Raw genomic sequence first — 23,852 nt, 5'->3', positions numbered from 1 at the left:
AAAAGTAATATTTAAGAAAATGGAGAGACGTGCTGAAATAGTTTTCTGTGGTAATCAACATTATGACACAAGTCTGTCGATTGACCTTGACTTGTGCTCTGAATATTCCTTTAATAGTAGTGACAAGATTTAAGTAGAGATTATCCTCCTTAGAAAACAAAAGTTTCAGAAGAGATCTCAACAACATCTCACGCTCCGCTCAGATTAGACACGACTCAAAAGTGTGCAGTCAAAGAAATATTCAGAAATAGAGCCCAACTGAGAACTGCAGAATAGCACCCTCTGAGCAAAAGAACTGTGCTGTGTTAGAAGAAATGGGAAGTTGCATAGTTTCTTCAATAATTAAGCAGTTCAGAGGACAAACCCCATTTCTGAGAAAGACGGAGCACTTAGAGAGGAGCGTAGGACTGAAGCGCGGCCGACCCCAAACCTGTGCGAGTGTGGGAGGAATGCACTGTATCTACAGCACCAAACCCACATTCAGGCCAAAAATACTCTCCGCAGCGGGGCGTGTGCGATCCAGCTCGCTCCCAAACCATAAATACCTTGGCGTGATTCATGGTTTTGATTGTAAACAGGAGTGTGTGCCAGAGAAACAAGCTGTCTTTATAAGCCTCATCATGTATTAATGTTTACATTTTTGAACGCTTTAAATTGCATGCTCTTTTTTGACTTTGTAACTGTTTAATTGTCTTTGTGGGAATATTAAATGAACAGAACCAAGTCGTTACCCCCTTTTTTTCTCCCCGCAGCCATTTTAGAGCCTGATGACATTTAGTGCATATGAGAGCATTATGGGATACGCACTTGACAACATTACTGACACGCTGAAAATGGCAGCCACTCAGTGACCAGCAGAAGGCATCGCATTTTTGAAAGGGAAAAAAAAAAAGAGATGAAAAGAGCGTGCAGGACAGAAAGAAAAAGAGAGAGAGAGAGGCCAAAGACAGTAGATGGTATGATGGGAAATGAAGGAGGGACAGACGGAGAGGCACAGAGAGGGGAGAACAAGAGCGAAAGAATGAGACAGACGAGTGAGGGGGGCGCAGCAGACGCAGTGAGTGTGAGAAAGGTATGGCTGAGGGCAGAGAAGTTTTTTGTCTTGATAGAAATGTGAAGAGAGCGAGAGAATGGGTTTAAATGGGGTGGGGGTGAGAGAGAGAGATAGTGTGAGGATTAGAGAGAGAGAGAGAGGGGGGTGTTGACGAGGCAGCGAGACTCGGGCGAACAAAGAGAACGTGGAGAGAATGAGTTGGGTGAAACATCAAAGGGATTTTTCGGCCGTGTTACCGGGACAACAGACATTTGCATGCGATTAGCTTTTTACATCATATTAAGGAGGGATGAGGCGAGCGAGGGGAAGCGCACATCATGAAGAGAGAGAGAGAGAGAGAAACACCGGTCGGTCACTCACACTGACTTATGTGCTGACAAACGGCCATTTGTCTTGAAGATCACGCCTCTCTCACGCATGCAGCGAGTTATGAAGTACATGTGCTATCTGAAAACATGCCTTCGTTACAATTAACAGCAATAATAGTGTCATTCGTCATGGAGAGGTGGGAAATGAGCAGGACCTTACGAGAGCTGCTGTGTTCACAGAAGCAGGTTCGAATCTGGCCTGCGTCATGCCACTCTTAGTCCTTTCTTCTCTGCATTGTCAGAAAAAAAAAAAAAAAAAAGGTGCATTATCATACTATATCTACAGTACCATTCAAAAGTTTCAAGTTTGAAAAAAATGTCTCTTCTGCTTGCCAAGGCTGCATTTATTTGATCGACAAATACAGTAAAAACAGTAATATTCACTTTATTCTACAACCCGAATTCCGGAAATGTTGGGAAGTTTTTTAAATTTGAATAAAATGAAAATTGAAAGAATTTTAAATCACATGAGCCAATATTTTATTCACAATAGAACATAGACAACATAAATGTTTAAACTGAGAAATTTTACAATTGTATGCACAAAATGAGCTCATTTCAAATTTGATGCCTGTTACAGGTCTCAAAATAGTTGGGACAGGGGCATGTTTACCATGGTGTAGCATCTCCTCTTCTTTTCAAAACAGTTTGAAGATGTCTGGGCATCGAGGTTATGAGTCTCTGGAGTTTTGGTGTTGGAATTTGGTTCCATTCTTGCCTGATATAGGTTTCCAGCTGCTGAAGATTTTGTGGTCGTCTTTGACGTATTTTTCGTTTAATGATGTGCCAACTGTTCTCTATAGGTGAAAGATCTGGACTGCAGGCAGGCCAATTCAGCACCTGTACTCTTCTGCTATGAAGCCATGCTGTTGTAATAGCTGCAGTATGTGGTTTTGCATTGTCCTGCTGAAATAGACGTCCTCTGGAGGGGAGCATATGTTGCTGTAAAACCTTTATATACCTTTCAGCATTCATAGTGCCTTCCAAAACATGCAATCTGCCCATACCGCATGCACTTATGCACCCCCATACCATCAGAGATGCTGGCTTTTGAACTGAACACTGACAACACGTTGGAAGGTCTCCCTCCTCTTTAGCTTCGGAGGACACGGCGTCTGTGATTTCCAACAAGAATGTCAAATTTGGACTCGTCTGACCATAGAACAATTTTCCACTTTGAAACAGTCCATTTTAAATGAGCCTTGTCCCACAGGACACGAAGGCGCTTTTGGACCATGTTCACATATGGCTTCCTTTTTGCACGATAGAGCTTTAGTTGGCATCTGCAGATGGCACGGCGGATTGTGTTTACCGACAGTGGTTTCTGGAAGTATTCCTGGGCCCATTTAGTAATGTCAATGACAGAATCATGCCGATGAGTGATGCAGTGTCGTCTGAGGGCCTTTCTCGGTCTTGTCCCTTACGCACAGAGATTTCTCCAGTTTCTCTGAATCTGTTGATGGTGTTATGCACTGTAGATGATGAGATTTGCAAAGCCTTTGCAATTTGACGTTGAGGAACATTTTTTAAGTATTCCTCAATATTTTTATGCACTCTTTCACAGATTGGAGAGCCTCTGCCCATCTTTACTTCTGAGAGACTCTGCCTCCCTAAGAAATCCCTTTTTATAGCTAATCATGTTAAAGACCTGATGTCAATTAACTTAATTAGTTGCTAGATGTTCTCCCAGCTGAATCTTTTCAAAATGTCTTGCTTTTTCAGCCCTTTGTTGACCCCGTGCCAACTTTTTTGAGCCCTGTAGCAGGCATCAAATTTGAAATGAGCTCATTTAGTGGATAAAAGTGTAAAATTTATCCATTTAAACATGTTCTCTATGTTCTATTGTGAATAAAATATTGGCTCATGTGATTTGAAAGTCTTTTAGTTTTCATTTTATTTAAATAAAAAAAAAAAAAAACGTCCCAACATTTCTGGAATTCGGGTTGTAATATATTTTCAAATGTAATTTATTCTTGTGATGAATTTTCTGCAGCCAGTGCTCTAGTCTTCATTGTCACATCCACAAAAGCATAAAAAGAGGAAATGTATAGAGAGATGACAAGCAGAAATTGAGATAACTCATACGTCATAACGAGATAAAATTCAAAATTACACGTAGAAATTGAGATACTAAGTCGTAATTATGAGATAAGTTGAAATCATGACATTAAAAGTCGAAATCTTGAGATAAAGGGCCACAATGACTCGTAATAATGAGAAAGTTAAAAAATCAACATTGAGATAAGTAGAAATAACAAAAAGTTGAAATGAGATAAGTCATAATTATGAGTCATGAGGTAAAAACTCAAAATTATGACTCAACGTTATGAGATAGTAAGTTGTTAGATAAAATGTTAAAATGGCAAGCTGAAATTGAGATAAAAAGTTCAAATCATGGCAAAAAGTTTGAAATTATGAGAGAAAAAGTCAAATATGACTCATAATGAGAATAAAAGTCAACATTATGAGATACTACATTTGAAATCATGACAAAAAGTTGAAATAAGTTACGATGACTCATAATGAGATAAAGTCAATATTTTGAGATGCTAAGTCATAATTATGAGATAAAAGTTAAAATCATGACAAAGTTGAAATAAGAAAAGTCAATTATTAAATGTTAAGACTGTCTTGTTTTTTCAAATCAGTCAAAATTATGAGAAAGTTATAATTATGACACAACTGTTTTTTATTATTTAATATCTCAATTTCAACAATTTGAAACTATTATTTTTTATCATAATTATGATTAATTAAATTAGATAAGCGTGACTTTTTTTATGTGCTGAAAATAGGCTTTCATAGAAACACTTGAACACTCTGAAAAGGCTCCATTCACTGACTTCTAGATCTAGACTGTAACAAGAGGGAACTTGGAGACCAGGAAGAGCTGGATTCAAGTCCAGATGAAGAATTACTAGAAAACAGAAGGAGACACAAAGCAACTGAAAAACTCAGATTGCAATACAGAGAAACACTAAAGACATCAATCAAACAGCCAACAATAAGACAAGACCTGACCACAAATACAGAAAACACCGGTTGAAATACACACTGGCTAACTCAGGAGCTGATGATGGGAACAGGAAACGGGAAACAAGAACTAAATACAAACTAAAAGTCCAAAATAAAAAGCACAAAGACAACCTTTGTCGTTTCTATCGAGTGATATACTCGCCTGCTAATGCAATGTCTTCTTCTTTATTTTTTGTCATGAAACTATGTGATTTACTAACACTATGTGATCACAAATGATATTATCAGCAAATAAATACTGATATGTGATTTACTTGCAATTTAATAAACTTGTGATTTAATAAATTTGATTACATTTTTAATCAGTAGACACCATGAGGTCCAAAAGTAAAAAATATAATTGATGATTATTTTTATTACAAATGACACAACCATTTTTTTGTTTGGTTTTTGTTTTTGTTTGCTTTAATCCCAGCTGACATGAACTCCACAAGTCACACTGATGTTACTAATCCACTTCCATAATGTTGCCCCTTTGAAACCTCATTTATTTCCAAGTTTAAATGCATCTGGCTGTGTGCACCTTCTCTGATGGTCACATATACATGTGTTTGCGTCTGCATCTGCGTCTGCGGCCTGCTCCGCCTCACTGCCCTCAGTATACTGCGGCTGTATTGTGCTGCCGGGCGTCGTCATGGCCGTCGCCACGGTGCTATTGTCATGGCGATATTACAGTATCAATACCCTGACACTGCGACAAAGAGACAGCAGCCAATGCCACATCACTCCACCCCTTTAACCCCTCTCCTCTCATTCTCCCTCCATCCTCACCAATCGATCCCTCCATCTCTGACTAAATATGTACGTATTGATTCAGCGCCGGTCCCCTGCTCTCTTCTTCCATCCCTCTCTCTTTCTTTCTTTCTTTCTTTCTCTCTAACATCTATCAGGTTTCATCTCCCCTCAGACCACCCCTACGTCGCTCTCTTTTCCTCCTCTTCATCTGTCATTTCATCTCCCTTTTTCACTCCTTCCTGTTCTCCATGCCATCTCTTCCCCCCACCTCTGCATGTTTTTTTTTTCTTTCTTTCTTTTTTTTGTCTCCGTCTCACTCACTCTCTGCATATTAATTGGTGCATTTGTGCTGCGGCGTACAAGACAATCAAAGCGTTGGGGGCGGGTGATGATATGACTGTATCAGACACCACACACAACACACAAACACACACACGTTCACGCAGACACACTCGCGTGAGCTGACAGTCAGAAGTGTGTGTGAGTTAATATCCAGATTCCTCTCCAAAATCATCCTCAAACTCACAAACACATATGAAGATCTGAACCAGACAATAACACCTGTACATAAAGAGCATCCAACAGCAGAAATCACACTCAATCTGACATACAAAGCTTCTCAATCTGTGGATACATAGAGTACAGACATTAGTAGTAGTAGTAGTAGTAGTATTGTTGTTGTTGTACAACTGAATGCTCCAAAATGAATTAGTAGTTTAACCTATTTATTTATTTATTTGGAAAAAAAAAATATTTATCTGACATACAAAGGTTTTCTGTTAAGGGTCTAAATAAACTATTATTATTATTATTATTATTATTATCATCGTTGTTGTTGTTGTTGTTGTACAACTGAATGCTCCAAAATGAATTAGTAGTTTAACCTATTTATTTATTTATTTGGAAAAAAATGTGTTTATCTGACATACAAAGGTTTTCTGTTAAGGGTCTAAATAAACTATTATTATTATTATTATTATTATTATTATTATCATCGTTGTTGTTGTACAACTGAATGCTCCAAAATGAATTAGTAGTTTAACCTAATTATTTATTTATTTGGAAAAAAAAAATTATCTGATATACAAAGGTTTTCTGTTAAGGGTCTAAATAAACTATTATTATTATTATTATTATTATTATCATCGTTGTTGTTGTTGTTGTACAACTGAATGCTCCAAATGAATTAGTAGTTTAACCTAATCATTATCATTATCATTATCATTATTAGTAGTAGTAGTATTGTTGTTGTTGTTGTTGTTGTTGTACAACTGAATGCTCCAAATTAATTAGTAGTTTAACCTAATTATTATTGTTATTATTATTATTTACTTATTTATTCCTGATTTACAGCAAATGCTTCAAATGCATTAGGAGTTCAGCTTGTTTTATTTTTTTATTTTTTTTAAAAGGCCATCAAAAATAACAGTATTTATTTATTAATGTATTATTTTGTTTGTATGTTTATTGTATATAGAAAGTGAGAGATATTATTATTATTATTATTATGTATTGTTTTACAGCAAAATCTTGCAAATACATTAGTAGTTCCACCTATTTATTATTTATAGATTTTATTTTATTTTATTTTTTAATCAAAAGGAAACAAAAGTTGCTGAATCTGTGATTTTCTCTGTAGATGCTTATGTATTTGTTTATTCACGGATCTCACATCAAAAGGGGGTAAATAGCAGATGTATATTGATATCTATAGCATTTATATATTGATGCAGTCTATATAAAGTATATAGAGAAATTATTATTATTATTATTATTATTATTGACGTTACTATTATTTCTTATTACACAGATAATTTTTTTTTTCCAAATGCATTAGTAGTAAATGAAGGCATTTATTTATTTATTTATCTAGGCCTATGTATGTAGGCCTGTGTTTGTATGTAGCCTATGTATGTATGTTTTGTTTCATTGTCTGTTCAGGCCGTGGTTGTTTGTTTAAAAGAGGGTAAGTAGCACACATTACACTTTATATGGCCTGTGGTCGTGTTGTTCATCAGCAGTCAGTGGAGCTGCAAGAGCGGATGGTGACCCGCGCGCGCGCACCTGCGCAGCTCCCACGTGGAGCGCGAGTTTCTTCACAATCACAACTATCCAAACTAACCAAACCACAGAAGCCCTTTCTGACGGACAACAAAGTAGAAAACAAACGTTCCTATAATCTTTAAAAGACGTCCGAGTGTAAATCTGAGCGCCGCGAGCAGACGCGAGAAACTTGTGTGCCGCGTGATTTGTGTCAAAAGTCCATCCCGCGAATCTATAGATCGCTTTAAAATGGTGCCTCTGCGAGATTATAATTACATTTGCAACCTACAGCCTCCGCCTCTCTCTCTCTCATTCACTCACTCACGACTGCACAATAAATGGATCTTTGAGAAAAGAGAGAGAGCGAGGGAGAGAGACGTGTGAGGAACGAGGGGAGGAGGAGGAGAAGATAGAGAGGGCAGAAGGGAGGGGGGCATCGGCGTATGCTTGTATACAACTACCCCCGATTTCCATTTTTTTCCCTAACTCGTAATGTATTTAATTCAAGTGAAACGTAATCATGACGTGTGTTGTCATTAATCTCCTCGCCGCCTCTCCCGTAAGTACATTCAGCCTTACTTTCATCACAAAATATCCGATTCGTTTCAAATAACTGACCTAATCTGCGCTTTTTGAGCGATTTTTACTGATGCACATCGCTCGCGACTGTGACGGGGTGCGCGAGCGTACAGTTTGAGACGTATAGAGAGCGATTGTTGTCGCCTTCATAAACAACAAATATCCGACGACGACTTTTTTTGGGGGGGCTGATCCGGGGAACGAAAAGCCATTGATACGGAATAGCCGTCGCGTTTACACCTCGCGTTTCTTTGCTCATACAGGACATATTGATTGGCGTCTGGTGTGTGTCTCTGTTAGGGCACATCATACGTGTTCTCGCGCATACACACTTCCTCACTTTTGTCTCGTGCCGTGTATGTTGCCGGTGTGTGTGTGTGTGTGAGTGTGTGAGAGAGCGCGCGCGCGTGTGTGTGTCCTGAAAGAGATGCGAGGCTCGCGCATGAAAATGCAAGTTTCGTTTTTTAAGGCCCTTGAATATTTCCAGAGCCTCAAGTGTGGGGGAAAAAAAAGAAAAAAAAAGTGCCCTGAACTCAGAGGTACAAGCTGATTGTAGATGTTTGAACTTTTTTTTTTTTTTAGTGCGAGAAGCAATTGTTAATTTATCCGCAACTGCAATATTGCAAAGTTTTATACTTTATGAGAAGCTTTACTTAGTTTTGTTGCAGTCAAAACCCGCATGTTTGAACTTAATTCGTGTGGGACGCAGACAGATCCGGCTGGATCGGACGCTCTGGGGGAAAACAGCTGTTCAAAAGCAGCTTATTAATAACTTAGAAGAACATAAGGAAGCTTTCCGTGCATGTTAATACAAAAACTGGTAAATTTGCACGCGCTCTGCATGTCCTAACGTCACCTCACAGATGCGCGCTCGCAATCGCTATTTAAACCTGCAGCTGCTAGTTTTACAAACGGCCCTAAAAACACGTAAAGTTTCGTGATTTGTCACGATAGCGGTGAGATTGGCAGCGGATTTCAAGATGAAACCCCACGATGGCACTTTTCAGCTGCACCCTGATCGCTTGTCCTTTTCCCCTCCCTTTATCTTTTGTTGAAAGAAAATCAGGAAGAAAATGGAGCGCACAACATCCCGTCCTAAAAAAAGCTACATTTCTGCCTCGGTTTGGGAAAATGCGATGCCGTTGCGTCTGTAAATCAGGATTTTATGCGCGAGCTTAATGTCGGCGTTCGCGGGAGGACGCGTCGTGCGCGCATTTGTTTGTGAGCATTTATTTATTTCATTAATGTGGCTTTTTAATTGAGATGGCCGCGAGAGAGAAGACGACTGAAAATGGTTGCGCGTTTTTACTGACGCACATCACGCGAGGAAATTCCTCTCCACAGACGCTCATCTGATGTCCTGCAAATGCATCCCGCCAAGAAACTTTACACACACACATATATAGCCTATGGAAATTCTATAAGGCGCCATTGCTTTCCATTATTTAGCGCTGGCACAGATTTGGGGCATTGGCATAAAGGCTATTAGACGGGGTGACGGAATGAGACCAGCCCCCTGAACTGACGCGACAGTTTGACGGATAAAGAGGGCAGAGCAGCGCAGAGATGTGGCTAACAGGGCGGTGGAAGCCCTGCAAACAACTTTTACAACCAGATCTGCTCCTGCTCGTCTTGATAACCTGCATGGACTGCACATCTGGATGAGATGTTGCAGTGGCTTCAAAATTTGACCTGGCACCTGGCTAATTCAGCCACAGATTCCCAGCTTGGTATGGTGACATAATTAGCAATAATGTACAGGAAACTGGGATTTACCCGTGTTCATGAAAAATCATAACCACATGCTTGCATTTTTTTTTTTTTATGTAAGGAACAACAGGTTGTCAGTTCAAGGTATCTGTGCGTTTGGTAACTGTCAAACATGCATGCATGGGTCCCACTATGTATTAGGTGGCCTTAAGTACTTACATCAAAAAATAAGTGCAATGTACTTATTGCATTCATATTGTATTGCAAAACACGGTTACACTTTAGTCTAAGCTGTCCTTGTTACAGTGTACTGAGTGATATTAACTACATGTACTCACTAAACGTTTGGGGTTAGGATGTAATTATGTACAATTAATTGTTATTATAATAGTAAGTACATGTAACGTGTAACAAGGACAGCTTAAAATAAAGTGTTATCCAAAACACTTCTGCTGCCGTTGAGTTGGGATACAGGTATTTAGCAGTAACATACAGGGAGCCTGGATTTAGCCGTGTTCGTGAAGAATCATTATCACATGCTTGCAAATAATGAAAAATAACATTTTTATCTCGTTTTATGTAAGGAACAACAGGTTGTCAGTTCAAGGTATCTGTGCGTTTGGTAACTGACGAGCATGGGTTTCACTTTAAATTAGGTGGCCTTATGTACTTGCATTAAAAAAATAAGTACAATGTACGTATTGTGTTCATATTGCATTGCAAAACACGGTTACACTTTAAGGCATCCTTGTTACAGTGTAATTATACAGTTAAGTACTGAGTAGTATTAATTAACTACATGTACTTGTACTAAATGTTTAGGGTTAGGATTAAGGTTTGATTTAGGGTTACTTGTTACTTGTTAAAATAAAGTGTTACACAAAACACTTCCGCTGCTATTGTGGTGGGATACAGGTAAGTTTAGGGACAGGTTTGGTGGTTTGGTTAGGTGTAAGGGATGGGTCAACAGTGTGTATATATATATATATATATATATATGTGTGTGTGTGTGTGTGTGTGTGTGATTACAGAAATTAATTACAGATGTAATTAGACGCATGTATTTTATTATTATTTTTTTTTAATAAAGTACAATGTAAAAACATGTATGGACACAATAAGTACATTGTATCAATTGATTAATTTAAATGTGAGTAGAGTACATAATAGTTAAGGCCACCTAATATAAAGTGGGACCTCTGCATGTTATGCATCATTATAAAAAGTTAAAATATGCCAGTTGCATGCAATTTTACCTGATTTGACCACTAAAAACTGCTTTTGAATGATTTAACATTCAACAAGATAACAAGATAATATTTAATACTTTTAAATGATGTGACAAAACATTTTTTTTTTTTACATTCTACATGGTAATAAGTACTGCCAAGTTCAAATTCAGCAGGGTTCATCCTGTTCATGCAGATATAGATCAGCGTTGTCGGTTTGAGTTCCTCTCTCTGCTCAGATGCCTGAAGCTAGACTTTCTAGCACAGCACACTGCCTTTGTGCACTTGTTGCACACAGCGAACACCTTACAGCTGGCTTCACCGGTGGAGGTCAGAGGTGGGCTGTCCGTTGTAAAGAAAAGAAAGAAAATTAATTCTGATTGAAAATGATCACTTCTTTAGATCATTAAAGGGTTGCTTACACCAGAATCAGAGCTCGTGCGCTCTTGATGTCCGTACTGACTCGGACCCTGTTATTATCCATCTCAGGTGATCCGGCATCGGTTTTGACAGGTCAAATCATTATTACGTGATTACGTCTCGTATATACGTCGGGCTCTTACTTCAAGTTGATAAAATACTCCCAAATACAGGCTTCTTTTTCATTTTGATCTAAAAAAAAAAAAACAGAATATAATTATCTGTCTCTGCCTATAGATGAAGTCTAATGCATATATGTTTGGGTTTATCACTGTCGTTCAGGAGCATTAATGTTTACACCGCAAATTCAGTGTGTTCGAATGTGGTTGTAGTGATCAGATCAAACACGTTTTGGATCCTATTTACCGTTATTGGATCACCTGAGATGGCTATTCATACCATGTATAATAAAAATAATCTTAAAGGGCTAGTCCACCCAAAAATGTGTCACCCTCCTTCAAGTTGTTCCAAAACTGTAAGAGTTTCTGTCTTCTGTGGAACATAAAAGAAGATTTTGAAGAATGTTTTGAAGAACCAAACAGTTGATGGCCCTTAATGACTTTCATAGTATTTATTATTATTATTTTTTTTTTATGTTAATGGGATCAATCGCTCCATCAGCTGTTTGCTTATCAACACTCTTCAAAATATCTTCTGTGTTCAGCAGAGGAATGAAACATGAGGGTGAGTAAATGAATTTTATTTTGTGTGAGCCATCCCTTAACGCAAGAATTTAACAAGAGCTCTTTGTACAGTAAGCTTGAACCTGAAGGTGAACTTGACCACTGCAGTTATTTGGTGAAGCCTTCAGATTTGACAGTGGGTTTAGTTCTTCTAAAGCACCTTAGTGTGGAATCGTTTCAAGGCTGTTATCCTTGTGTCATGCTCTCTTAAGGAGATAATGTGCGAGATTGTGATATTTTGAACTTGCTTATCCTCTCTTCAGCATCTTTAACTGAACCTTCAAACTGTCCGCAAGAAAGATAAATCTAGGAGAACAGGTGAAGGTTGTGGATGACTTGGAATTTCAACATAAAAAGAGGAAGTTGAAAGGAAAGAGAATTTTGCACATGCTCGAGTCGCTGTGTGTGGGAGTCGGGGTGCTGAGAGAGATAAAGTTCAGGCCAAGGTTAGAAACAGGAAATGAATTTTGTCTGTGGGGATTTGTTGAATGACTGCAACAATCCAGAATCATACACACACTGACCTTAGAAATCCCACTCAGAGATACGAGAGAGGTAAAGTGCAGTTCAAGCCTCGAAGTTTGCGCACACACACAGGCATCACATACTGAGCAATCGTTTTCTCGTTTAGTCTCTCACAATTTAAAGATATCGCTCTCTTTCTCTCGCTCTCTCCACATGTCAAAGAAAAGGCTGCAATAAAGCCATTCATGTTATATTTTCAAGGCCTCGAGTCTAAAGTCTTTCAGTACGTATGAATGATCTCTTCTTAGCCTTTAGATATGTTACATGGCTACACTGTTGGAGGCCCAGTGTGTCCTCACACCAAAGGCAGGAGACGTTATTTCAGGTGCTCAAGGCTACGGAATACGAACCGCAGTGAGGAAAATATCTGTTTTATCAAAGATGACTCAAGTGCTTGTTCAGTCACATAGAGGTTTCATGAGTGGTTTTTCAGAGCGAGTTAAGTTGTGCGTACTGTAAACGTGTTCTTGTGAAATGCGACCCTATTTAAAGTACCGGTACGTCTGTCGTAAACATTCAATAAAACCAATTAGTGATACTTAGGTAATGGAATAATCAGTTGACCTCAATCAAAATCCTACAGATGATGCAAACAGGTTGTTTTTTCGACATAATTCATCTTTATGGAATGCATTGTTACTTCAGTGTTGACTTTTTTGACATTTCTAATTAGCAAAAGTCCAAAAATAAAAGCATGACTTACATCAAATAATTTTAATAGCAGCTACATTACATGCAGTTCTTTCAAACAACAGTGGTCTTTTTGTCTTTTCTCATTTTTTATTTTTTTTTGTTTATAGGATATTCATTCCATTACATACAAAGCCGTTAGTGAAATAGCCGATGCATGTGCCCCAAGAAGGCACAAAATGTGCCAGCGTGTATTTGTGTGTGCTTGTACAGGGAGTGTAGCATGTGGCCATTCAGACAAAGGTGTTTAGCATGCATGAATCATCTAGTGACTAGGTGCCATATTGAGTGTGTGTGTGTGTGTGTGCATGTGTGTATGTGTGCATGCATTATTTGCGCATGCTGCTTTATCGCTCTCCTGCCTTCATCTCTCCCCTCCCCCCTCTGTCTAGCACCTTATCACTCTCTCCATCTATCCAAATTTGGAGAAGCTTTATTGGCGTGACAGGGTTGGTCAGACACGAACGTGTCTGTCAAGGCGGAACAGTGCATTGCCATGACGATATTCATATGATAATAATGCCAGCAGACCAAACAGACCGCAAGATCCTCCATTGCAGAGCAGAACACTCTGTCCCCTTTCTCGACAGATTTACTCATCAAATATGCTCATTCAGAATATATTTGTGTTCTTCATTTATGTTTTTTCTTCACTAACACCCCCCCCCCATCTCATTCTCTCTTTCTCGCCTGTCTGTCTCTCTCCTCTCTTTTCTTTTCTCTTCGCCATGTTGGCAGGCCCCAATCTACCAGCTGATATCAGCATTCCCTGGCACCGTGCCAACTGGCACCGCTGCAGAGAGACAGAGAGTGAGAGAGGGAAGGATAGAATGAAAGAAAATCAGTCAAGAACAGAGGGAGGAGGGAATGAGGGTGAAAAGAGAAAAAGTGCAGGGGGTGGAATCACAATCTATGGAAGTGAAAAGACAGAAGGAAGGAAAAGGAGGACAATAATGGTGGGATTAGGAAAGAAAGAAAAAGAAAGAAAGAAAGACAAATGGGGGCAGTATGATTTATATAGTGTGATATCGTTGTGAGTCACGGCTGAGCTAAAATGTCAACTGGCTCTGTTAGCCACCGTTTCGTCCAAGTCTTATGTCAGAGATACACATATTTTCACACACAGTCACAAACGCACTCTAATGCACAAGCAAACACTTGATTGTGTACGTAAATCCCAACTCAGACACATACATACAGTTCAGTCTGTTCACAGAGGTAAATACAGAAAAAAAACACCCACCCACACAAAAACACAAGCATAGTGACACATATCCAGGCATACAGACGCCCTCACAGATGTTTAGCAGATTGTCTTTCTGTAATCATCAATGAAATTCATTTTTCTCTTATTTATGAAAGTAGCAGGTGTTTTTTTTTTTTTTTTTTTTAATTGTGTCTGGGGCTGTCCGCTGCAGACTTATGTAATGTATGCATGTGTGGCTGATGTGTGTGTGTGTGTGCGCGTGCGTGTGTGTGTGTGTGTGTGTGTATGCATGTATGTATGTATGTATGTATGTATGTGTGTATTTAAGGTGTGTATGTATGTATTTTTGTTCTGATTTAAGCAGCTACTGTAAGTGTATGTGCAGGAAGGGTGTGTGGGGAAGTCCAAACATCTCGCGCCCATCCTGTTTGGGACAGTCCATGTCCTGCTCTGCCCTTAGACCCGTACACAGGAACAAATGTCTGTACACTCATTTTTTATTCTGTGTTGTACTTGACAGGGGACTGTTGGAGGTGGTCAGGCAGATTGCCACCATCAGAACACACCCTCTTTAAATCAAGGAAGTGAAGCATGGCATAGACACATCAACAGTGAGTGATCTATCTTCCTGTCTGTCTGTCTATCTATCTATGTGTCTAACCTAGATCTAATCACAATTATCTACTCTTTTCTCGCTCAGAGTATGGATTCCCCACCAGAGAGTATGCTGGCTCTTTCCTGTGAGCCCCCATTGTCTCCTCCCTCCATGCCGTCCCTGGACCACAGTCCCCAATTCCTACCCCAGAGTCCTCAATCTACCCCTTCTAGCCCTCAAACTGAACTCTATGCCCTGGTCTCACCTTGCCCCCTTCCAGATGCCAGCCTCCAAGATGAGGAGGAGGATGAGGAGTTGTCAACTCCCCCATCACCCACCCCAGCGGTGGCGCTGTTTCCTGGTGAACTGGAGCTCGGCAGTCCCTCATCGGAGAGCAGCCCCCCAGCCACACCATTAACACCTTTTCCTGGTTTTGGAGCTCTGGAGCAGGCGATCTCCTCTGGTCAAAGTACCACCTGCGAAGATGAGTTGGATCTTCAGCTTTTCAACAATGAGGGCATGGCTGTCTCTGGAGGGACCAGCTCCGGGCCTGGCCTAAGGTTCCCGTGCCATGTGTGTGGAAAGAGGTTCCGCTTCCAGAGTATTTTGTCCCTCCATGCTCGAGCACACAGTTTAGACAGGGAGCGTCGAGCTTCAGCCCCCTACCGAACCACACATGCCAAACTGCAGCTGAACCATGTGGGCGACAATGTAATCCAGAATCTCAACAACAGAGAGCCTGGTTTGAAACCGAGTCCATTACCTGGGTCATTACAAAAGAGTATGGATGAGGACATGGTTCCAGAGGAACCTCTTCAAACTGCTAGCAGCCCTCAGTTCCTCTTTGAAGGAACCACAGCCCTGACTCCACCTTTAACAGAGGAAGCACCAATCTCAACCTCCTTCTCCCACTTGGCCATGCCCACTTGGAAGACAACACCCCTTCCGCAGCTGCTTCTTCCTTCCGGTGTCATGCCTGTAAGGGTAAGTTCCGTACAGCCTCAGAGCTGGCACGTCATGTGCGGATCCTCCACAACCCCTACAAATGTACAATGTGTCCCTTCTCAGCCAGTCAGGAGGAAAGCCTGGCTGCCCATCTGCAGGAGAGCCACCCACCTGAGGATCCTGCCACTGAAACGGTTTTCCCTTCTCACCCTATAACAGCACCAACAGAGCCTCCTCCCACACAAATGCCAGTTGTTCCAGCTTTCCGATGCGAGACATGCGGGCAGCGTTTTACTCAGTCCTGGTTTTTGAAGGGGCACATGCGGAAGCACAAGGACTCATTGGATCACAAGTGCCAGGTGTGTGGCCGTGGCTTCAAGGAACCCTGGTTCCTAAAGAACCATATGAAGGTGCATCTCAACAAGCTGGGCCTCAAGGCTGGATTGGGAAATCTGGGGCCGGCTGGAAATGACCAATCCAAAGGTCCTGCAAGCACACAAGTGCTGGGGGCCCTGTATTCCAACTTGCTCCTGGCTCGCAGTATGACTGGTGGCGGTGGTTCAGGAAGTCGCACCGAGAGGTCAGATGCCAGTGCAGGCTCAAGCAAATCCTCTATATTGGGTTATCTGGGCTTACCCAAAGACGCCAGCAATGGAAGTTGCATGGAGCGCCTTCAGGCAGTGGCACAGGTTGCAGAAATGGGTAATGGCGGAGGACGGGGAGGTGAAGCAGCAGACGGAGTGGACCAGGCAGCCATGTGGCAGCTGGTTGCCCGCAGTCTGGTGGCGGCACAGCACAACCAACAGCAACAGCAGCAGCGATCTCATTCGCACCAACAGCTTCCTTCCCCACGAGGCACAGTCGCTGGGGAAGCCAAGAATATGAGGGCCTACCTGGGTGGGTTGGGTTCTAGAGAGGAACTGGAGGGATCTAGTCCACCTTGGGAGTGTCCAGATTGCGGCAAGCTGTTCAGAAGCCTTCAGCAGGTGGTTGCTCATGCCCGTGTCCATGTCCAGAAACCACAGAAAGGTCAAAGTGCCCGAGGGGGCATGTCCAGGGAAGAGGACATTATAAACAGAGTGAGTGGAGCTCAGACAGCAGGTGGAGTAGGAGGAGGACAAAGAACTAGTGACAATGAAGGAAGGCAGGAGGAAAAGCAACTACCATCAGGAGTCGGGACAGCTGGGAGCTTCCATTCTGTCATATCACATCTTTCTGGTAAGGATCAACCAGCATAATCAAAAACAGCTGACTTTATTGGTACAATATTTCTTATATGTTACAATCCTTTATAGGCTATTACACTGCAGGACGCTGATTGAATTTGATTTTTTTTTATTTTTTTTTTATATTTCACTGTTGTTAGTTTTGGAACATTTCCTCCCTGTGTTTCAGGGAGGCAGGCCTGTTGTTAGAAACAGTGTAGACTCAGATTATATTTCAAAGCAATTGTTTTTATTCATTATATGTTATCTCATCTCAAGGTCAGAATGGTCTGAGGGGATCATCCTCTTCCACTTCATCTCCAAGGGAGCGTGTTCGAGGAACAGGGATGAAGGATTGCCCCTACTGTGGTAAAGCCTTCCGTTCTTCCCATCACCTTAAAGTGCACCTTCGTGTACACACAGGTGAGGCCAACATGAATAGTAGAACTGTAATTCTCAACCCAATGGCATGTGCACACCAGGGTGTACTTTATCGGGTTTCAGGAGCCATTTGGAAAGAATTATATTTCCCTAAACCAGTGGTCTGCAACCTTCAACATCAAAAAAGACATTTTGGCCCCTTTGCCACCGAATAAAATTCACATGGAGCCACAAAACCTATTTGATCCCTAAAATGAGGATAACACGGCATATAGCTAAAGTTTTATATTCAGTTATGTTACAGGGCAGGGGCATAGCAGTCGTTTCAGAAGTGAGTGGGGCAATGTAATAATAATAATAATTATTATTATTATTATTGTATGTCTAATTGACGAAAAAACAAACACTTTTTTTATCTCTTACTTTTATTTGGCTAAGAAATAAAATACACTGCTGGACAACTAATGACAATTTTATGATTATGATTTGTTTATATACTACAAACACTTTTTCCATTTTTTATCACAGAATAAAACAGAAAATATATTTGATAGCTTATGTATTGTAATAAATGCTTTGTCAATTAGCACTGTATCATTCATATACTTTATTTATTACCTGGAGAAGACTTGAAAAACACACATAAACCATATATTTTTACAATTGTTTATTGTCATCACGTTTCATCAGTTAAGGTTTATGCTTGTCATTCCAAAGTTATTATTACTTCTATGAGTCCGTTTTGGACTTTCTGCACGAGAGCACCCTCTGGCTTCAGGTATGAATGAAACATACACCACATGAGAGTGTTTAACGCTCCGTAATATTCACATAATTTTGGATACAAATAAAATGTTTCCAAAGTGATGTGACTATATTGTCTTTTTAATTTAAATCTAGATTTATTCACACTTGCCAAAAAAAAAAAAAAGTGCAGGGGAAGAGTTTTATTAAAAGTCGGGGGAACACCGCAGAGGTATGAAAGAGCGTCGGGTTGCCGACCCCTGCCCTAAACCTATAAAACAGAAATTAAGAGTTATACTATTAGATTAAATATTAATCTACAGCAACCTTATTTTTATAGTGATCCTTCTGTATGACAATGGTAAAGGCTACATAATCATAATTATTCATATTGTTAGTTTGATATGTTGTGTGGATGACACTTATAGCAAAATACAGTATAGACACCAAACTCAGATTGGGAAATACTGTAAAAATAAAGTTGATCAATTTAATGTTCAAATTGCATTATGTGTCCATTTAGATATTTGTAGCATAATCTTTATGATAATAATTGTTCTAGTGGTTATTATTATTATTATTATGTAAGTTATTTTTTATTCATTACATTTCATAACCTCATATGATAATGTTCCTGATTTAGCTTGATTGAAACCATTTGCTGCCTATCAGGTTCATCCACAAAATGTCCTCTACCAAAAAAAAAAAAAAGGCAGTGCTCTCACGGTTGATGAGAGATGGAATGTCCTAATTTAACAGTAATGCACTGGGAACTACACCTGACGCTGCATATGATGACAAGCACTGCCCTCTATCTATTACTGTGCGTAACTGCATATAGTCATTCCACACAGTCAAATTTGTTTTTGCTTAACCACAGCAGCCTCCCTAATGAAGCATTGCTATTCTTAGACAAATTTCTGTTATTAAAATGGCATTTTAGTTTTTAATCTACTTAACATGAGTGCTTAATTCCTTGTTTTAGGTGAGAGACCATACAAATGCCCACACTGTGATTATGCTGGCACCCAGTCTGGCTCTCTCAAGTACCACCTTCAGCGTCATCATCGTGAGCAAAGGAATGCTATGGCAACCACCACAAATTCCCCATCTCCTAACCTCCCCTCTCTGACTGGCTCTCCTCATGAAGGGGTGAAAAAGCGCCGTCACCCCTCCATATCCCAGTCCTCTTTTGGGAGGGTTCCTGGAGAGGCTCCTTCTTCAAGGCACAGTCAGTCATGGGCTGCAAGCCCGCCAGAGAAGAAGGAGGGCACTACTGCATCTGGACGTCAAAGAGAGGGAGACGTTGAGAGTCAGTATCGCAATCTGTCAGGGATGATGGGTACTCTCTTTGCTGGCGGCCTAGAACCAAGTTGGATTGGGGAGGTGCCACCTCCAAAAATGCCCAAAGTGTCTCGACGGAAACCCCTTACTACAAGCCGCATGATGTCAGCAAATGGCTACCAGGGTGGGATAACGTCCAGTGGGTCCCAGGAAGGAGGCTTTGAACCTCTGGACCTTTCCCGCCGCCCTTTACAAGATGAAGGTGGAGTAAGTAGTTTTATAGGTGGACCATCAGGTGGCTCTAAAGGAGGGAATGACATCCTCAATCAATGCGTGTTCTGTCCCTTCCGAACCTCTTCTGTTGAGCTGATGGCCATGCACCTTCAGGTTAATCACACCAGCAAGTCTCGTCGCAAGAGGGGAGCCCCTCTCGCTTCCAGCAATCATTCTCCAAGACTCACTTTGGCCGCTCCAGACCGCGATCCACTGGCTCTGTGGAAGTTCCTCAGTGCAGAGGACGGAGTAGCATCTCCTGAGGATTGGGTCTCGTCAAAGACAAGAGCTGAGAACGGAGTCAGCCCAGAGAACAGGGACACAGAGGACAGTTTTGAACTGGCCCCTGGACCTGTGGGAAGCGTCGGTGAGAAGGGTCTTAAAATGAGAGAGGACCTGGACGAGGAAGATGAGGAAGTTGATGAGGAGGAGAATGACCTGGAAGCAAATGGCAGCTTTGGAAATGCACCCCAGAATCAGAGCAGAAGGGCTGGGTCTGTTTCATCAGACCTCACGGCTGAGGATCTGCCCAAGGAGGAGGAAGGCGTCTTGGGGAAATAACATCAAACAAGAGCCCTGGATGAGTTTGGACTAGTGCTGTCAAAAGTACCAACTTCGGTACCAGACAGTACTGAAATTTTAAAAACGTCCATTTCCCGCTAACATTTGAGTGCTGTTGAACCGATTCTTGGCCATTGTGTTCACGCGCTCAACAGATATAACTGTGATTGGCTACAAAGATCATTGCTGAACACAATGGCCAATCAGCAATGTTAAAGAATCGGCTCAATAGCGCTCAAATGTTAACGGGAAATGGACGTTTTTAAAATGTCGGTACCGACTGGTACCAAAGTTGGTACTTTTGACAACACTAGTTCAGACATAGCAGCAGGGGAGAAATATTTGGGAAATAGTTTTCCAGGGTCCCTTGTACAACCCTGTTGAAAAAACACAAAAAAAAAACCTGCATTTACGGGTTAGGTATGGCAGCTAGTTTGAGCTGGTTTGTGCTGGTCCTTAGTGTCCTGAGCTGGTTTAAGCTGGTCCAAAGCAACTAGCTCCTGCTCGGGACCAGCTCACACCAGCTGCCATGCTTCAAAACATACCTAACCAGCATATGCTGTTTTTTGAACAGGGAATTCAAACCAAGGGCAGACCAGTCGCTATGCTAACATACTGTACAGTATCAGTAAACAGATAACCTGCAAAAGTATTTAAATCAAACATTCCCCTTAATATATCCTCCTAGCCCCCCTTGGTTAGTGATCGATTACCTCTACACACACACACAGAGACTCTTAATCACACAGAGATATCCAGTATTGTATGCTAGTCTAAGCCTGCCTGTTTTGGGGCCTTCTTGAACACTGTTCTCTTGTTCCTGTCTTCTCGTCAGTGAACGCAATTGCCAAGTTGTATTTCATTTACAATTTCCTTGCTCCCGTGAATCTTGCTCTCATCTCAACAAGGACCTGGAATGTCAATCTGGGGAGCTGGAAAAGCAAAAAAGAGACACTTAATCTTAATCGCTACGCTATACAGTATTAATGCAGAGAGAGACGGACATCCTACTTCCACGTGAACTTGATCTGACTGCACGTCTTCAGTAAACCAAAGGAGTGAGCACACTTCTTACCATGCACCTGCCAGACACTGAACAGAATGCTGTGATAACTGAACGGTACTTGCGAATCACCTCTAACAGAACAGGACAGAGCAAAGATTATATTACCAGATATCCACACACTGCCAGTCTGCTCCGACGGGTCTTCTTCAGATATTATATGAAACAGAGATTCTGCCTCTTCTATATGCTATTTCTCTCAGTGCCTGTTGATGTAAAAGGTTTTTTTAGCAGATTCAGCAACACAGGAATATAGTTACAGTGAATATATACAGTATATATGTGTAGTTGTGCTAGAGCGTAGAGTTCTGTGACAATATGGTGGCAGTTTGTGTGACTATGTCTGCTGTGAATGAAACAATGAATGAACCCAGAGCACCACATGTGGGAACAGCTGGCCGTTTGACAAGGGCCCTATGGAAGTGTTTACGTTAAAAGATACCACCACCAGGATTTCTGGGTGGAATCCAGACCACCGTTACTACAGAAAGAGTCATTTCAGGGTCGGAAACTAATCACAATCCAGAAAATGGAGACTCGGCAATATATCCTTCATATTCCAGTATTAGCTCAGATTCTCAAACCATCCGGGAGAGGGTGGAAAGTGGGTCTCTACTAAAACATTCAGTAAGCCGTTTTTTCTTTTTTTTTAGATGCGAGTAGACCTTTTTTTTTTTTTTTTAATGTCAAAAACTTAAAAGAAGAAAACACACACACACACACACACACACTAACAAATTCAGACATCCCAGTAGAACATATGTAGCTTTTGTAAAGATAAGAGATCAAAAAGAGGGAAAAAAATATTTTGTTTTCCTTTTAAGAACTGTTAATGGAAACGGATATGGAGAATAGTAATAAGTATTATAATAATTATGAAAGAAGACTGCTTCAGAATGTCTTTAGAGCACTGTGCAAAGTTTCTTTTCCTCCAAACTTGCTTTCGTTTCGCCTTTAAACGCAGACCAAACTTCAGTTGTTTTTCCCAAGCCAGTTTTTCACAATGCTGCAGATTCAATTCACGTTCCCTTAAACGATGCATTTATGTATTCACCAATCAACAAATTAATCGTTCGGACACACAATCAATATTAAAGCTTGCCTGATGATCTTGAAACTTCAGTGATTGCTAGTATATTTATAAGCTGATGCTGAAATCGTGTCCAAGACATGTCCCAGTATCGGCATTGTCAGTCTGACTGATCTGCTTGCCAAATTCGATTTGATGTAATTGTGTTGCATTTTTGATGTGAAATTAGCATATCTTACAAATGATGATCTACTTTCCTCGTCCAACTCTGTGAAATCATTTCCATCGGGTCATCTCATTTTTATCGTTAGACACTGAGTAGGCGGTACTTTTGTCCAGTGATTGACAGAGGCTGGCCTTAATACGTGCGTTATCGTGTCCTTGTTGCGTGTGTAGATTATCTTACGCGTTCAGTAGCCCCTGATGTGGTGTTCCTTTGAGATAACAGTCAAGCCACTGTGCCTTCTGTCCTGAGCACTTCCTCAAGTATTTTGTAAGCTCACCAAAAGCACTTAGCCCCTACTGTTTCACTTTGTATTCTTTGGTAAACTGCTCTGTACGTCTCTGTATCTGATCCTCTGTTTTGTAGGGGTCATTTCCATTTCATAATAATGAGTGTCATTCCATCATTCGTGTGAGCTGTTGCATCTCCTGCTTTCCCCCCTTCCCTTTAGCGTATGCACCACTGAAAGCTTACGTACTATCTAGCTCCGAGGCCTTTTTAGAAGTTACTTTGATTTCTACGATGTTACTTTGATGCCGATGAGATGAAATCAAGCTCTTCTGCTCATAATTATTATTACCATTGTTATTTTTGTTTTATGGAAGAAAAAAATAAGCAAAAAGAAAAAAAAAAAAAAAAACGAACAAAATGTGTCTCTTGAATGTTGTACAGATAGAAATAGAGATGTTGTGTTTCTAACAAGAGATCAAACCGGGATACCTGCTCTCCATCGCTCCCTGCGCAGCCAAACATCTGCATCAGCAATGATGTGGCTCTTTTAGGACGGCCTAACTGTGTACAGGGATCAGGGCAATAGTTTTGTTTTGTGTGTCTGTGTGTGTGTGTGCACTGATGTTTTAAAAATGAATATTTTGTGAAGATATACTGACACTGTGAAATAAGCATAAAGTATTCCCAAACAGTGATGTGCTGCTCAAAAATTCACTACGTTTGACATGCACTTTTTTTTTTTTTTTTTCACCAGAAGTGTGTGAATTCATAAATATTATCCAGTGAGAGGCGAGAGGTGGAGAGAAGGTCTGGTTTGGTCTTTTTTTTTTTTTAGTAGCTGACTGCTGTTGGTGGCAGAGGAAGGTGATCTAACATAGTAGTGACTAATATGAAACTGTGGATTGAGAAAAAAAAAAAAAGAGTAGAAAAGAATCAATAAAATAAAATAATAAAAAATGGTTTGCTTGCTGTATGATGTGTTTTGCATTACATTTCCTGCATGGCTCATTTTGGTGCATTTTAATAAAGCATGTACTT

The 23,852-nt window shown here is 40.7% G+C and overlaps 1 protein-coding gene across 1 annotated transcript; it reads left to right on the top strand.

Annotated features, from left to right (window-relative positions):
* The first annotated feature begins 7,578 nt into the window (after positions 1-7,578).
* znf219 (zinc finger protein 219) lies at positions 7,579-23,773 on the top strand. The gene is given in 6 exon segments (XM_058782781.1): positions 7,579-7,795; positions 14,800-14,890; positions 14,980-15,822; positions 15,825-17,037; positions 17,304-17,447; positions 19,135-23,773. Coding segments are annotated over 4 exon segments (3,330 nt in total). The 5' UTR covers positions 7,579-7,795; positions 14,800-14,890; positions 14,980-14,982; the 3' UTR covers positions 20,268-23,773.
* The last annotated feature ends 79 nt before the right edge of the window (positions 23,774-23,852 follow it).

The sequence above is a fragment of the Onychostoma macrolepis genome, chromosome 07 (assembly GCF_012432095.1).
Source record: "Onychostoma macrolepis isolate SWU-2019 chromosome 07, ASM1243209v1, whole genome shotgun sequence".
Lineage (NCBI taxonomy): Eukaryota > Metazoa > Chordata > Actinopteri > Cypriniformes > Cyprinidae > Onychostoma > Onychostoma macrolepis.
The sequence above is the reverse complement of the archived record's forward strand: the minus strand, read 5'-3'. Positions and strand labels throughout refer to the sequence as shown.